The following is a 13,547-nucleotide window of genomic DNA, read 5'->3' on the forward strand; positions in this document are numbered from 1 at the left end:
GTCCAATGAGGAGCAACTGAGTAGGCTAGGACTCTCCAGCCTGGCAAAGAGAAGAATTAGAGAACTTCTTAGTTTTGAAGAACAGATGCTTAAAATCATGACCACCATGGATAGGACTGACAGTAGTGATTGGCTATTTGTTGCCTCTACCAGTACAAGCACTAGGGTCCATCAAATGAAGCTAGTAGCAGCCAGACTCAAAGGACAGGAGGTGGCTCTTCATGCAGGAAGAGAGAATGGAAGGCCCTACCAAAGGAACTGGAGACTCTAAAAGTTTACACATAACCCAAGTAAGTTACAAAAAAAGGCAAACCACTTGAGACTCGGGAAATCCTCTGAGCAGAAGCTAGTCTGAGGCTGTGAGCATACACATATGCTTGTGGTCTTTTTGCTCTTCCACAGGTCTGCTTATGCTCACTGGGCTAAGACAAGCTCCTCTCAAATATCCATAAGACAAGATCTGGGCTAGAAAGGCCCTGCTCCACCAAAGCCATTCCACCAGGCTTTATTGGAGATACACAACTATCCTCATAGAGGCTTTAGAAGTCCACTGACTTTCACAGGAGTTGTATTACTAAAACTTAATGTAACTTTCAGTTGAACTACCTCTGAGTAAGAGATCTAATCATCATCCTCATTCTTGTTTCCCACTCTCTTGTGTCTAATGCAGCTGTCTTTCCTCTTTTATTCCCCTTTAATTGTCCTAGTGCAACCTTTTGTGGCTAAAACACTTTTTCAAGAAATAACATTACTATTGATTTGTGACTGATTTTGTTCTGACATGCATATATGTAGAAAAATGATCAATAGATTCAGGCCAAATTGGACTTGATTGTCAAAATAGATGCATTATAATGCCAAACATGACTTAAATACAACTTACTGTATACTGAATACACTGGGGCACTGCACAAGCTCAACAAGGAAACACTGTGGACATATGCATATTAGTCTTGCTACCAGTGCTACAAACAGGGTTGGTCCATTTTACTTTTAATCAGACCTCCCATCAGGATAGTTAACATAATGTTTGCTGGAACTATGTGATCTCATCTCTGGCATCCTGCAGCTGTAGATCATATGCCTTCCTAAGCAGAATCAGAAGGGGATCATTTTGATCAGGGCTGACCTGCTGGAAAGCAGCTCTGCAGAGGTCTGGGAGTGCTGGTGGATGACAAGTTGACCATGAGCCAGCAATGTGCACTTGTGACCAAGAAAGCCAATGGTATCCTGGGGTGCATTAAGAAGAATGTTGCCAGCAGGTCGAGGGAGGTGATCCTGCCCCTCTACTCAGCCCTGGGGAGGCCTCATCTTGAGTGCTGTGTCCAGATAGAGACATGGAGCTACTGGAGAGAGTCCAACGTAGGGTAATGAGGATGATCAGAGGGCTGGAGCATCTGCCCTATGAGGAACGGCTGCGAGAGCTGGGCCTGTTTAGCCTGGGGAAGAGAAGACTGAGGGGGGATCTTATTAATGTGTATAAGTACCCGAAGGGAGGGTGTCAAGGGGACGAGGACAAACTCTTTTCAGTTGCCCCATGTGACAGGACAAGAGGCAATGGGCAGAAGTTGAACAACAGGAAATTCCACCTGAACGTGAGGGGGGATTTCTTCACTGGGAGAGTGACGGAGCACTGGAACAGGTTGCCCAGAGAGGTTGTGGAGTCTCCTTCTCTGGAGATATTCAAAGCCCACCTGCGTTCAATCCTATCTAACATGCTCTAGGTGATCCTTCTTTAGCAGGGTTGGGGTTGGACTAGATGATATCCAGAGGTCCCTTCCAGTCTTACCAATTCTACGATTCTATGATCTGGGTTTTTTAAATACTGAAAAATCAAACAAAAAATAGTTTATGATTAGAGGATAATGAGTGTAGAACTTCCCACATATCTCATCTAATATATATGGAGATGAGAACGTTCCTTAATAAAAATTTTGCTTTTTTGTCTTTTTTGTTACTTGCAGAGTAACTTTTTTACTTGCAAATGTATTGGCCTTGCAATCAATTAAATTATAGCAATTATGGTAAAAATATTGTCACTCTCTTCTCTACACACAAATCAATTTTCAACACCACTCACTCAATCCACAATGAATGGAAAGTTCAAGCATTTATGTTAAATTCCAGGTGTCACAGCAAAAAGTCATGCTGTGACATCACTTCAGTATCATTCCAGTACAAGCTGAAAATGGAAGATATGAAATACAAGCATTCAGAACTTGAATATAAAAAGGAGAAGACAAAAACAAGAGGTAAACTTGTATACCAATGCTCCACTTTGATCCACATGAAGCTACATCTTTCTCTTGTTCCATTTCTCACTTCTTTCCCATTTTTCACCAAGACAGTCTTAGATTGGCTAAGGCTGATCATAAGATACTGCCATCATCCAGATGTTCATTTCTGCCCTTCTGCCAGAGACTAGCACTCCCACATGTTATCTCTGAAGCAGATCACATAGACTGTTACTCGTCCAGTGCAGAGCAAAGTCAAGTACATTAGATAACCTCTCATGAAAGGCTATTTTAACTAACCTCGCTCACTTTGCACTGTGGTGGTTCTGGAGCGCTGGTGCCAGCATTGGGTCAACCTCTACTCAGAGCTATATGCTCCAGTAGATGGATGGGTAATGCACAACTAAAGGAAAAGTGGTAAATGGCAATATCTTAAATGCGAACACATGTCTCTGAGCTGAATGCCTGATGAGAGCATCAGACCCCAACTGAAAGTATGATGTTCACATGCTGCAATCTCTAGGAAAGAGTATAATTTGATAACTAATCCTTACAGGATCAAGATTGTGTTGTTTAAAAGTGGCACGACTTAAGTAATAATAATGTTTTGAACACGTGAATTTTATCATTTTTGAGGACAAATTTCTGCTGCTTTATCTGTACATAAAAGCTTCCTGTGACTTGTCTCAGACAAAATACGCTGCTGTAGTCAGGCAAGGCACTCATGAACTACTCAGTGACAAGCAGTGTGGCAAGCATTTCTTTAGCAATAAAGAGTGCAATTCGTAATAAGACATTCAGATTTTATTTGCAGTGGAATATTTTTTACATGAACACAATTTGTAATATCAACAGTACAAACCTGATGCTTTATGAGGAACTGTTCCAAGCAGAGGGATATTTATAGTCGGGTCAGCCATTATGCTTTTATCCAAAGAGCGCAAAGATAGGAACTCATAGAAATACTCAGCCTATGACAAAATACATGAGAAATTGTTAGGTATTTTAATTACATTCACCAAAGCAAACTATTTAACATTTAAGCTATAGCAGAAAAATAGTACACTTTTAGTCTTTATGCCATTTGCTGGATTTGTCTCTATTATTTCCCTGAGTGAATCTTTAGCTAAACACAGTTTTCATATAATTTCTTCATAGCTGAGAGATTGACAAGTGACCACACAGTAATCAGGATGCAGCATAACAGCAAGGAAAATGGCCTGCATGCAATGAACTTACTTTATACGGGGAAGGCATTTTTTACCAGCCACATCTTTTACCCAATGGACCACAAAGAGCAGTGTCAACAATGGGCTAATTCTTGAAGGTGTTTTGGGGGCAGAATTCTCACCAAACTGACTAATGAGCCAGGGTAACCCACCTGCACCGTCGGCACAGCTTAAAGGACGTACCCACGCTGCATGAAGCAACCGTGGCTTGGGGATTTTCAAGCTTGCTCCTGGTTGATACGCATAGCAGTCATCATGCGTATCAACGGTGCATTGCCTTGAGGAAACACGTGAGACGATGAGTAGTCATGTTACTGGAACACTGTGCTAACACACCTTACTTGCTTATAGTTTGGCTTATTTAACATTACTTTAGTTCCTTAAATTGTTCCAGGAGTGGAGCTGAGAGCTCTCCTCCAGAACTGGCTTTATGCTGCTCCTCATTTACCCCAACATAAATGATTTGTTTTGGCTATCCGAAAAAGGTTCAGACTTGATCAGAAAACTACTTTCCATTACTTTAGTCCTACTCCCTATATGTATCTGCATTGTAGTACAGGTTTCAGTCCATGGTACTTTCTTCAATAGGACCCTGGCCTCACTGATGAGCAATCTGTTCAACATTTTTTCATATATGATGCAAAGTAGGATTCCTCTTGCCCAGCATCAGGTATCTTCAGTATAGATGTATACCCTGTTTTGCACCTGAGATGTGTGCATCTTAGCAAGAAGTTACATGTGGCTTCCACTACATTAATGGAGACCGGCATTCCTTAAGGCGCAGCTGCAGATACTGAAAGATGATAGAAATTAATTCTTTCCCTAAAGTCTGGCTTCTTGTTTACCCTGAAGCATATAAGTGATTATGAATGTCCTTACAGGTATTTTTATGTGCTGCTTTCAGAAAAACATTTGGGGTCTTAGCAAGAACATTGGCAAAATGTGTTTTCACGCAGCTGCTCAGCAGAATTAGATAGTATTCTTGTGCCTGCTTCATAGCTAGTGTAGTGAAGTAAAGAGAGATTTCAGCCAAAATTTGACAAGAAATTTGGACCAATAAATGGCAATTAATTCATTTCTACAAGATGGCAGTCAGTGTCCTTAGCCAGCAGACTGTCTTTTTTCTCCTGTAATATTCCTGCACAATGTACTACAAATCTTGCAAACTCCACAGCTAATGACATTAACAGCCACTGTTTTGGCACTTCTTGAAAACAAGGTTTAAAATCACCCTTAAAAATAATTTTCATAGTATTCTTCCACTAAAAGATACAATCAAAATGATATGAATTCCATCCTGTCAAACTGTGAAGCCATGGGTAGATCCTTTAGGTTCATAGCACAGACCTCTATCACTTAATAGAATAACTGGTAGTAGTAGGAAATGATTATTAAAAGCACTCAGAAGAGAAAAAAAAATGTAGGTTTCTTAGCTACATGCTAACAAGAGATGGACATAGAGACTCCTGTGCTCAGTTCCAGGGTCTCCACGGGAGTGCTCAGAAGCCACAGATACCACAGACCACATACCAGGACTGACCCATTTCATTTTTGCTCTTGTTTTCTTCAGCCAGTCTCTTGTTTTTGCTCTCCACTGATCCTGTTTACTTCTCTGTTCCCTGTGCTCTGCTGCCTCTGGCCCTCCCATGCCAACAGGGTGTCATCTTTTCCTACGGTCCTAGACATCTCAGCTCCACACTGTCCTGTTCAAACTCTATCGGTATGTCAAAGTTATTGTTTCTTCCTCACTAATCTGAGCAATAGTAGAAGCACTGACAGGATGTGAGAGACCATCTCCCTCCCAGTTCTTGGTGACACCAGCAAAGTATTTGAGAGTTGGGTAGAAAGGTTGTTAGGAAAGTCCTGATCAATCCTGGTAGCACATCCTGCCTGTGCTGTCTCTCGGGATGGCAAAGCGACCACAAACAGCATGCAGAAAGCTTTGAGGGGCTGCACTTCACACAGATGGTGTCTTCACAGGGCATCACATAGGGCTGGAAATCTCAGAGAAGGTCTCACAGGAGAAAAAGTAGGGCAGGAAGTCGTGAAAGTTAAGGGTGGCTTAAGCACATGGAGGATATGTGGGAAGGAGAGGGGATTTGGAGAGAAGTGGTAAAATACAAGATCAAAACTGAAGTCTGGGGTAATATTCAAAACGCTGCTTTTAATTAAGGAAAAAATTTTCCAATACAACATACCATGCCAAAATATGAAAATAAGCCATAAAGTCTTAGATTATGAACATTTTTGTTTTCAAATAAATCTTTGATTCAGAAAAATAATTATAGGCTCTCTACACATCTACAGTATACTACAATAACAAAGTCAATGCTGTACTGTCTGTTTCTCATTGGTTAGCTTTGATGTTTGGTTATATCTAAACCAGGTCATAATGGGTTGAGTTATTAAAATATTATGTTCTTACTATTCCTGTAAACAACAACTGGTAACTAAACCAAATAGTTCCCCTCCTACATTTCTGTTCTAGTGATCACAGAATCACAGAAGAGTTGGGATTGGAAGAGACCTCTGGAGAGCATCTGGTCCAACCCTCCTGCTCAAGCAGGGTCACCTGGAGCAGGTTGCCTCAGGATGCTATTTTAGCAAGTCAATTTGTGAGCCAGAGTCCTGACTGATAGGAAAGGAACTAGAATTCCAACTTCAAGAGAGTCAAAGTGACGTCTAAGGACAAAGACAAAAGGAAAATTCACCAAGGGAAAGGGAACTGATGGCTACATGAGTTGCAATACTTACTGCCTTTCAAGGAAGGAATTCTTTCAGTCAGAAGAGATGCACAGGCAATGACATGTTGGAGGCTGGAGTAAGATCTGCTCAGACATTTAAAAGGTGGCAGGAGACACTGCACAAGCATCAGGCTTCTCAAGAGAAAAAAACACTCTTTGCACTGAGGCAAGATGCCTACTCTCACCACTTACGTACAAATGTTCATGCATCTGTTAGCTTATAAAAACTGAACTTACAATAATTTTATCTAAGAAGTCCTGAAACACCTTCAGTAGATCCAGTTAGTATGATTTCAAAGCTTTTAAATCATGTGCTACAGAGTATGTTTGTAAATCATATGTGCTAGACTGAGTTTGTTAAATTTTGGTTTAAAAATAACATACAAAAATCATAGTTTAGACAGGCTGCAGAAAGGAGGAGAGTGGTTTAACTCCTCCAACCTGAATCTGAAACAAGATTTGACTGCCACAAATCCTATCTGTTTGGAGGCAATCTGTCTTGACACAGTCCCTACATCTAGTCTCCAGTATTGTCCTGCTGTAATTTGAGTTGATTGCCAATTAACTTGCATTAATCAGCATGACTGAAAAGCAAACAACACACTCTCAACAAATATTTACTAGGCTTCAGTCTAGCATGAAATTTAGTCTTAATGGTTAATTGATGAGATAGGGCTGTGCAATTAAAATCTAGATAATTTAATATTGCCCACTGACCAGCATAATTAATACTGTAAATGGTCATTGTGAGTGACCTGGTAGTATGAATGAAATTTCTTCAGATATTGTTGAGAGATAATGAGGAAAAAACAGAATCTATAATCCCTTTTCCATTATAAAAAACTTTTTTGTGACTTTTTTGAAGACAGTCTACGAACTGTCTGCCACCTGAGGGGCAAAAAATGATATTGAAGCTAAAAGTCTTATTGGAACGGTGATATTAGATGTGATGGAAAAAATGGAGTTTGCTGTGAACTGTTAATCTTTGACAATTGCACATGTGTGGGAGATTTTTTGCTTTGGGCTTGACTTCAGTATGCATCTGAGGAAGAATACTCTTTATATATATGTGAAAAATTTCTTTGAGATCCTCAGAAATAGAGGCAAATACCTCTAGAGACCTTGTGTGAACAGTCTGGGGACTATTAGGCAGCAGGTAGCTCTACATAGCTACCTTTAACAGTTCCCCATGTGGGGAAAGCCCTCAGCAAATGGAGGAAATTTCTTTTTAGGCAAATAATTCCAGGGTCAGAATTAACTTTTATAGACTTTAAATGGAAGTTTTCTATAAATCAGAGGAATTTAGAAGGTTATAAAAATAATGAAACCCTCTAACAACTATTGCAGAGAACATCTGTTGGCAGTTGGGTTTTAAGCAATATACTCTTAAAATTCCTACAGAACTCCAGTCTCCAGTGAAAGACTGTTACAGTTGTATCATTGCTTAAATGTCATGTTGTTGCTACCATGCTTTTGTTTCACATTTAATCAAAGCATTCACAGGAACGTGCTTTACATTGTCCTCTTTTTACATGAAAGATGTAGGTTTAGAAATAACATCAATATCTGAAATCAAAGCAGAGTAACTTAAACTGTTGTATGTCACAGCTCAGTAACTTAATGAAATTTGCAGCTTTTCTAACAAGAAAAGAGAATCTGCATCAGCCTTGCATAGAGAGATAAGAAATGAACCGTGTTTCCTTTTCATTATTTTAAAAACATCATTGCCGAATGTTATATCCTGTTATCAATTACATGACAAATATACACCCTAATGCCAATTTTCTACATTTACAGAGAGAAACTCATCAAGAGTTCCTTTCTCTCCCAGATCCATAGATATTTCTGGCTATGTATGCACTAGAAGATTTAGCATGTGTTATACGTAGCAGATGCTCACAGCTGCGTATGCCATAAATAAAATCACAAAATGAAGCAATGTATATGTTTGCTAGGTGTTTACAGCATGGACCACTGCTTCTCCAAGGTATTAACAGCATTAGGCCAGAGAAGCGGATCTTCTGTGTTCCAGGATGAAATAAGATGAGACAAATTTCAGCGACAAGACGAAGCTCTATCAGGGCTGTGTGTACCAGGCTATTGATGCATTCTGGCCAGAAATGCGTATGTCACCAGCACATTCTGTTACTTTAAAACAGTCTAGACATTGCTGTAAGGAACAACATGTAGATCCATCCTTAGACAAGCAGATAATAAACTGTCTGTCCACAAGGCTTCATTTTTCTGCTAACTACCAAAGCCAGAAAAGGCAGCTTTGCCTTAATTATTAATTAATCTTGTCACAGAATGTGCAAATCATTTTTTGCACCAAAGTGTGACCCTCAAAGATACCTGCCATTAGCTCCACAAGGCAGTTTCAAAGTGAGAGAAACACTTAACAATATGGAGAAAGTGATACAACCCTCACAGAAATATTCCCTGAGAAAACTGATTTACACAGAAGACAGGATAACCTTATTCTCAGTTGCTAGCCCCTTTTCCAGTACAAAGTGTTGAGGAGGCTTCTAAGGCCATCAGAATAGAATAAAACATTAGGATAAAGAAAAGTAGAGATGCACACAAAATTTAAAAAGATATTTTTATATCTTTAAAATAGATGAACACAAATTAGAATTCAGTAAAATGGGCAATCTCAAAAAAATTAATTATTTTGTAGCATCATATATGCAATAGTATGGTGACATGCACACAGTTCTGCGGATTCTTTCCTATGCCTTCTTCCTCTACATTAAGAAAACCAAGGCAGACCCCCAACTCCACATATAAGGAGGAGGATTTTTTTTAACAGTGGATTGGATCCCTACATGCAGCTTACAACAATACCAAATGGTGGGTTTAACAGTTCTGTGTTTTGTAAGAAGGATGGTACAAAACCCCTCTGATTTTATCCATGGGAGATGACTAACTGGTGCTTAATGTCTCCTGTAGGATGAGGTTGTGGATGGCAGATAAGATCCTTCAACAGAATGATTTAGAAAGCAGTAAAAATGAGATATTTCCTGATCATTATCAAAAGGAACTCTGAATTTTGGAAGATAGTTACAAGGTTCTACAAATGTTTTGCACAGGAAGGAGGACAGAAGTCTATGCAGAATATACTAGCATCTTCCAAGACTATAGTAATGAGGAAATAATTTACTTTAAAGGTCAGTAATATGAAGAAAGCACTGTCAAGAAGCTTGATGAGGGCACAGAGTAGCAGATTTAGATTATTTTTAGTAATTAATTTTATGGCAATTGGTCTTACCTTTGAAAAAAAATGGAAAACAAGGTGGCTGCTTGGTCATTTTAGACCGATATTTTCTCTCACTGGATCTTGAGATATAGAAGTGCTGTGGTGTTTGAAGATGTCATTACAAAACAATCCAAGTGGAGGCTGAAGAACTTGGCAGAAAGAGTGAGGTTCTACAGAGACACCAACGAAAGAGAAGAATCTAATTGCATGGGCAGACCCTTAACTTTGAAACTCATCCCTGAGAGCAGGAAAAGCAGTCACAGTCTGATGCTGCAGTAAGTAACTGGAACAGGGATGAAGCTCAGAAATCAGCGGGGCCGTTCACAATGTAAAAGACTTGGAGAGCAGCACGCAGAGGAGCAGATCCATAGCTGTCTGTGGATAGGTGAAAGTATACACCTACAAAGCACATGGGATTTCTTAAAAAATATCTTATCTGGGAAAAACGCCTTATTTTTCTTGAGAAGCTACAAACTTTATGTAGACAGTGATGACAAATTTACGGCTACTTGTAGAGCAAAGACTTGGAGATTCTCACTCCTTTGCCTTGCTTTATTCAGAAACAGAAGACAAAGCAAGGGAGCACAGCTCCCCAGATTTAGAAGATTTCCTGTTCAACGGGTCCTCTGTTATGTATTTTATTTCTGCTTCTGAGAAAATTACACTAAAAGGAGACATAAATCGTTAGGGTTTTGATGTATATGCACAGCTAATTATATCTTGAAAATCTCTGACAGAAATGGTAGAACCAGACTGGAATGTGTTTGTGCTCTACAAGTTTCCTTTCAATTGTTTTCTCTGATGTATCACAGACAAAAATTAGATACCTTTGATCTGGGGGAAGGGAGAGAAGCAAGCAGTACACCAAAAGGAGAAATACTAGTAGAAGTTCAGATTAAAAGAGTGAAAGATACACAAACCTGCACTGATTTTCAAATATTCAGTGAAATATACTGCTCTGGCATCCAGAGAGCTGGCAAAAGTTTTTCTACTGAAAAGTTACTTCTTGCAGGGGCACAACAAGGGCTAATTCATTCCTTGGTCACTCAGCAAAAGATCAGTGCTGTCTTCAGTGGAGATTTCATGATCACCGCTTCTCAAAATGCTAATTTCCTAAGGCTAATACAAAAAGGGATAAATTATTACTGCTTCTTGCGGGGAGGGGGGGCGAAGTAAAATACTGTCTCATCACATTAGTTCCTAACAAAATAAAGCTGTACAGGCCTGCTACTTGCACCTGCAACATATCTACACAGCTTCATCGATATCAAGAATAAACTGTGAGGTTCATTTTTCCCCCTTAGAGGTTAAAAACTAAGTGAAAACCTGGGTTGACCAGCCCTGGGAGTGCATCTTTGGGTAGACTGCAGACAGTTTGCAGTTTCAGGCTCTGGATTTATATATTTATTTACTGTTAATCAATTATATTTATTCTTTTCAGGGAATATCAAGCAATTTCAACAAACCTCTACAGTTACGAAAACTGATTAAGACTAACTAATTTAGAACAGTTATCATGGAGATTTGAGCAAACACTACATTTAATTAAACAGAATCTTTTCAAATGCAACCCTTAGAGATGGTGGCTCAACTGTTGTGGTGAGAGAAAGTCTGCAGCTGAAGAACAAGCTAATCCACCTCTTGCCTGGTGGTAAACGCGGATAAAGCGCACAGATTCGTTTTGGCCGGGCTTCAAACTCCCCAACGCTTTGTTCTTAAGCCTCATGGGACAGCTTTGAAGTTCGGGATAAAACTCCTCTAGCACACCATTACCAAAGAGCAACCTTTTGATTATGATCTCATGAAAGTGTAATCAATAACTCAGCCGAGTTAAAAGCGTGGCAAACAGCAAAGGTCACATTATTGGGCCTTTATTGAGTCCATGTGTTTCACTTTTGGCTTTGACCAGCCCTCCTGTACAAGAAATGCCTCCCGCCAAAATGCAAGTAATAAACTTCTCAGAAATTATGAAATCTCACAGCAGCTACTGTCAGGCTGGAGCCCTTTTAGGGTCTCTTCGGATGATGCTTCCACTTTAGCATATTTAAGTGAAAGGGAGTTCTCAGCACCTTTGAAAGTAGGAGTTCGTTTATTTACTGCTCAATAATGAGCATTAGCATTATATTCCAAGCAAATTGGTGTTTAAATTTTACTGTGAAAAAGTTTTGAGAAAAAATCAACTTTTTTTCTGACTAGTTGTTAGAAAGACTTCCTGCTAACAGTGCTCTCTTTTAGCATCTGCTTAATGGATTTTAAACAACTTTGCTGTAAATATCTAAAGAGACATTTTGTTATCGTTTTAAATGCTACCATTCACCAAAGCAAATTCTAAGTATTACCATGAAAGAACTAAAATCATTATTTAAATAGAATAATTAACCAACTTATCTGTAAAAACACCTTGTATGTTAGATGTTGCACCTGAAATTATGCTGATTTGTCTATTGAGACAGGTCTCAGGAGATGGAGATATATATTACTATAACATTTCCATGTACTATACAGATTCCAAATACGACTTCTACTATATGATTTCCATGGCTCCATAACTATGAGTTCATCAAAGCAAAATGGATTTATGTTCATACAGAAGGGCAATATTACCTTACCTCCAGCTTCTCATGAAGAACTGAACAATTTCTGCAACTGACTTTTCTGTCGTTTAGTCTGCTTTCAGACTGCTGAAGTTATGGGTTGGCAGCACACCTGGGAAGTCAGAGCAGAGTCTGTGTAGCTGTATTCTTCGGTTACAGTAGCACTCTCATAGGGTCTAGTCTTTTGAGGTAAGGTCCAGAATGGCCTCACATATTTTCCAGAGTTTATATGAACTATCTTCTTCAAAGCCTGCTCATCCTAGACTTTCCATATGCTCAGTGGAGGGAGGCCAGCATTTGTAGAAGAAAATTCAGCCCAGATAGGGTCTAATTTACCTGCCCTCTTGAAATGCCTTTCTCTCTCCACTGGCTACAGATGGAGCCTACTCATAATTTAGTCATCTCCATTTGGCCTCCTCTCTGCTGACTTTCTCTTCACTTATTTGCTAAAAAGTCATATCCCAGAAAGGCAATGAGTTCTGAATTTACATAAGGCACCTGGCCCATGCTGTAGAACATGGAGAGTCTTCTGCATGCAATATTATTATACCGACTTTTAGCAAGAGCTTTTTGGGGAAGCCTGCTCGTCAAAAATTTCTTCCTTCTTTCCCTAGATGTTGTTAGCATATAATCCTTTCCTACCATTCAAGTTCTGTGCTTTTTGCCTTCCCTTTCTTCCTATCACAATCTTCCTTTATTGATGATTCAGATGATAAACCTAGGCAAAGAGTCATCTTAGTGTTTGCTTTTTTCTGCTTCTGCTATGGTTTCTTTCTTCAGTGTGATTAAGACGTGGTCCTGGCACTTTCTACATTAAAAGTTTTGTTCAAATGAACTTGTTTAAAAACAGAAGTAGTATTCTGCTGTAGGCAGTGCTGGCATGGCCAGGACAATCTTTCATTAGAGGAAAATGGAAGAAATTAGGAAGAGTTAGGAAACAGAGCAGATTTTGACAAGTGAGATAAAGTTGAGCTTCCAGAAGTGAACCCTCCACACATACGGTGAGGAGTAAGTCCTCCTTAGGCACACAGTATGAAATTTATTTTGTGAAATCAGCATCCCTCTGGCTGTTCTTTGCTCTGGATAATGTGACCTACAGTTTGCCAGTATAAACCCTTACAAGGAGCCCGAGCATCTAAAAGTTCATCATGAGAATGAATCCCTAACTTCTTTTTTTATTGGAGAAAATGATGGCAGGACAGTTCAGCTTCAGACAGCAGTCCAGGAAGGTGCTGAATGTGTGAACTTCCCCAAATTTACCTCTGATGAAAAATCAAAGGGAGCCTGGTGATAAAAGAAGTCTATACTCTGCCCTGAGGTAACTCCTCCATTTGGGATTAAAAGGTTTTGCTGAGATCAAGAGCTGTAATTTATTCCTTGACACACAGCTATAGTGAATCTGGTCTGATGATGCAGACTGAGGCCAAATTGTCCTGTTTGTCACTCAATACTTCCCACATGTACTGAAAATCCATAACTTCATTTGGAGG

At 39.5% G+C, this 13,547-nt stretch overlaps 1 protein-coding gene across 1 annotated transcript in view; it reads right to left on the reverse strand.

The window, feature by feature from the left end:
* The window catches only part of WIF1 (WNT inhibitory factor 1), a 46,541-nt gene that overhangs the window by 16,726 nt on the left and 16,268 nt on the right, over positions 1-13,547 (reverse strand). Inside the window, exon 3 of the mRNA XM_062567600.1 lies at positions 3,097-3,205. Within this exon, the coding sequence (XP_062423584.1) occupies positions 3,097-3,205 (109 nt within the window). The remainder of the gene's footprint in view (positions 1-3,096; positions 3,206-13,547) is intronic.

This window comes from Rhea pennata, chromosome 1, assembly GCF_028389875.1.
Source record: "Rhea pennata isolate bPtePen1 chromosome 1, bPtePen1.pri, whole genome shotgun sequence".
NCBI lineage: Eukaryota > Metazoa > Chordata > Aves > Rheiformes > Rheidae > Rhea > Rhea pennata.